A 1,569-nucleotide genomic window follows, 5' to 3' on the forward strand; every position below is an offset into this window, starting at 1 on the left:
TCTTCAATAGTTTTCAGAATTTGTTTCTTTTTTATTAAGAATTAAAGACCAAGAACACAAACCAATTTGATGTCCATAACTAAACTCAGTTATGAAGCGCAGTGTACATTCAAGACCATGTAAATCGTATGAATGTATCTCAAACTTTTTATCTTGATTCTTAAAACATGTTTTTTCTTTCCGACAAATTTGTTAAAAGACACAACGAAGAATCGAAACTAAAACAAAATAAAAGAATAACAATAAAAAATTATGAAACTAAAATGAAACTTTTATTAAACTAATATTAACATGAAATAACAACATCGAAATGAAATAACAATTCCCGAATCCCCCACCCACCCAATTAACCCGTCCGAAAACGGATCACCCGACCCATACAATCAAATCCAAATACTTGACCCTTTTTGTAACAAACCCGAAATTACAATAATACCCTTCATCGTTCAAATCTTGTTCAACTTTTCTCCCTTCACCACCGGATTCGCCTTCTTGATCTGCTCTCTCCCCATCCCCTTAAAATCAAACTCACACCCGTGTTGCTCCGGATACCTGTGGGACCCACACAAGGTCAATCCACACCTGCACTTGAATCCCGTCAGCCCCACGCGCCGCCTACAGTTCCCGCACCGGTTCGGATTCGCCTGCACCGATGTGCCAACAACAGTCTCCACCGCCACCGGTAAAGACTCAACCACCGCCTCCGGAGAAGAAGGCTGAACAACAACAACCTCCTGAGAAACCACCGCTTGAGGAGGAGAAATCAGGGTTTGATTGAGAACCAGTTTCGCCGACGAAGATCGCTGTTCCTTGAGCTGCAAATCACGGTAACATTTAGAACAGAGATCCTGCATGGCGGGACTCCCGAAGAAACCGCAGTTGTTAGCGCAGAGACGCGGAGCTTGGCATCGATGTTCTTCCGCCATTGAAAAGAATTCTGCAGGTTCGGAATAGGTTCGAGTTTGAAGATTTTTGATGATTTTCCCTTTCCTTAGAGGAAGAAAAAGGAAAATCGAAGCGTAGTGGAAAGGAGAAGAAAGAGAAGGAATGGAAAGAAATTGGGATTGGAATGTGTTAATAATAGAAAAGGGAAAGAAAAGCACCTCCACAGAAAAGAATTAACAAACACGGTAACGTCGGTTTCTTAATGGTTTTTTCTTTGTATACCAGAATGTTCTAGTCTAAACATATACCTACTACGCTAATATTATATTAATATATATAGGTTTTTTTTTATGGAGTTGTAACGTTTTTTATGGCACGAAGATTTGGATTTTTTATTGATTTTAAATTTATTTGATTTGATTTGATTTGGCATGCGTGTAGTAATAAAAGATTTTATTAATTTTAGTTAAAAAAATCAAGAATTATTCACAGATTATATCTTTTACAGCTAAAATCTTTTTAGATAAGATTTGACATCTAAAGATGTAGTAATAATTACGTGTATAAGAAAATTAGTATTAGATTCAACACTATACAAATATATTATTGGTATAATTTTTTTTAATTAGTTTGATAATCAATACATATTAAAATAAATATTTTTGGATGAAAATATAATAATTA

The 1,569-nt window shown here is 35.8% G+C and overlaps 1 protein-coding gene across 1 annotated transcript; it reads right to left on the bottom strand.

The window, feature by feature from the left end:
* Window positions 1-250: 250 nt before the first annotated feature.
* Window positions 251-1,162, bottom strand: LOC131632716 (zinc finger A20 and AN1 domain-containing stress-associated protein 3-like). Its single transcript, XM_058903446.1, has one exon. The coding sequence runs from the start codon at window positions 924-926 to the stop codon at window positions 447-449; it is 480 nt and encodes a 159-aa protein (XP_058759429.1). The 5' UTR covers window positions 927-1,162; the 3' UTR covers window positions 251-446.
* Window positions 1,163-1,569: the final 407 nt, after the last annotated feature.

The sequence above is a fragment of the Vicia villosa genome, unplaced genomic scaffold (assembly GCF_029867415.1).
Source record: "Vicia villosa cultivar HV-30 ecotype Madison, WI unplaced genomic scaffold, Vvil1.0 ctg.000992F_1_1, whole genome shotgun sequence".
NCBI lineage: Eukaryota > Viridiplantae > Streptophyta > Magnoliopsida > Fabales > Fabaceae > Vicia > Vicia villosa.